The sequence below is a fragment of the Cariama cristata genome, unplaced genomic scaffold (assembly GCF_000690535.1).
Source record: "Cariama cristata isolate BGI_N322 unplaced genomic scaffold, ASM69053v1 scaffold5694, whole genome shotgun sequence".
In the NCBI taxonomy this organism is placed as follows: domain Eukaryota; kingdom Metazoa; phylum Chordata; class Aves; order Cariamiformes; family Cariamidae; genus Cariama; species Cariama cristata.
This window is the reverse complement of record NW_009611099.1, coordinates 25,105-25,484: the sequence shown is the minus strand read 5'-3', so window position 1 is coordinate 25,484 and position 380 is coordinate 25,105. Positions and strand designations below refer to the sequence as shown.

At 55.5% G+C, this 380-nt stretch overlaps 1 protein-coding gene across 1 annotated transcript in view; it reads left to right on the top strand.

Annotated features, from left to right (window-relative positions):
* Positions 1-61: 61 nt before the first annotated feature.
* LEPREL2 (leprecan-like 2) overlaps positions 62-380 on the top strand; it is a gene marked incomplete at its 5' end in the record, with an annotated part of 10,012 nt that continues 9,693 nt past the window's right edge. The window contains one exon of the mRNA XM_009698111.1: positions 62-214. Coding sequence (XP_009696413.1) covers positions 62-214 — 153 coding nt within the window. The remainder of the gene's footprint in view (positions 215-380) is intronic.

The window sequence follows — 380 nt, the reverse complement described above, 5'->3', positions numbered from 1 at the left end:
GTGGGTGAAGATAAAGGGGACCCACAGGAATGTGACAGGTGCTGCTGCCTTTTCTCCACAGCTGAAGAAGCTGGATCAGGCCGTGTCCGCCGCTCACACCTTCTTCGTCGCTAATCCCCAGCATCTCCAAATGCGGGAGGACATAGAGAAGTACCGGCGCATGTCAGGGGTGAAGTCGGACAACTTCCGGGACCTGGAGGCCACGCCACACTGGGTGAGGGTTCGATGTGGGGTCAGGTGTCAGCAGCTCTTATCCCATCCTAGGGAGCAGTCTGGGACCCTGATCTGTTCCCACACAAGGACCATGGCTTGAGACAGAACCCCCGTACAGAGAATCACAGAATGTTTTAGGCTGGAAGGGACCTTTAAAGAACATCTAG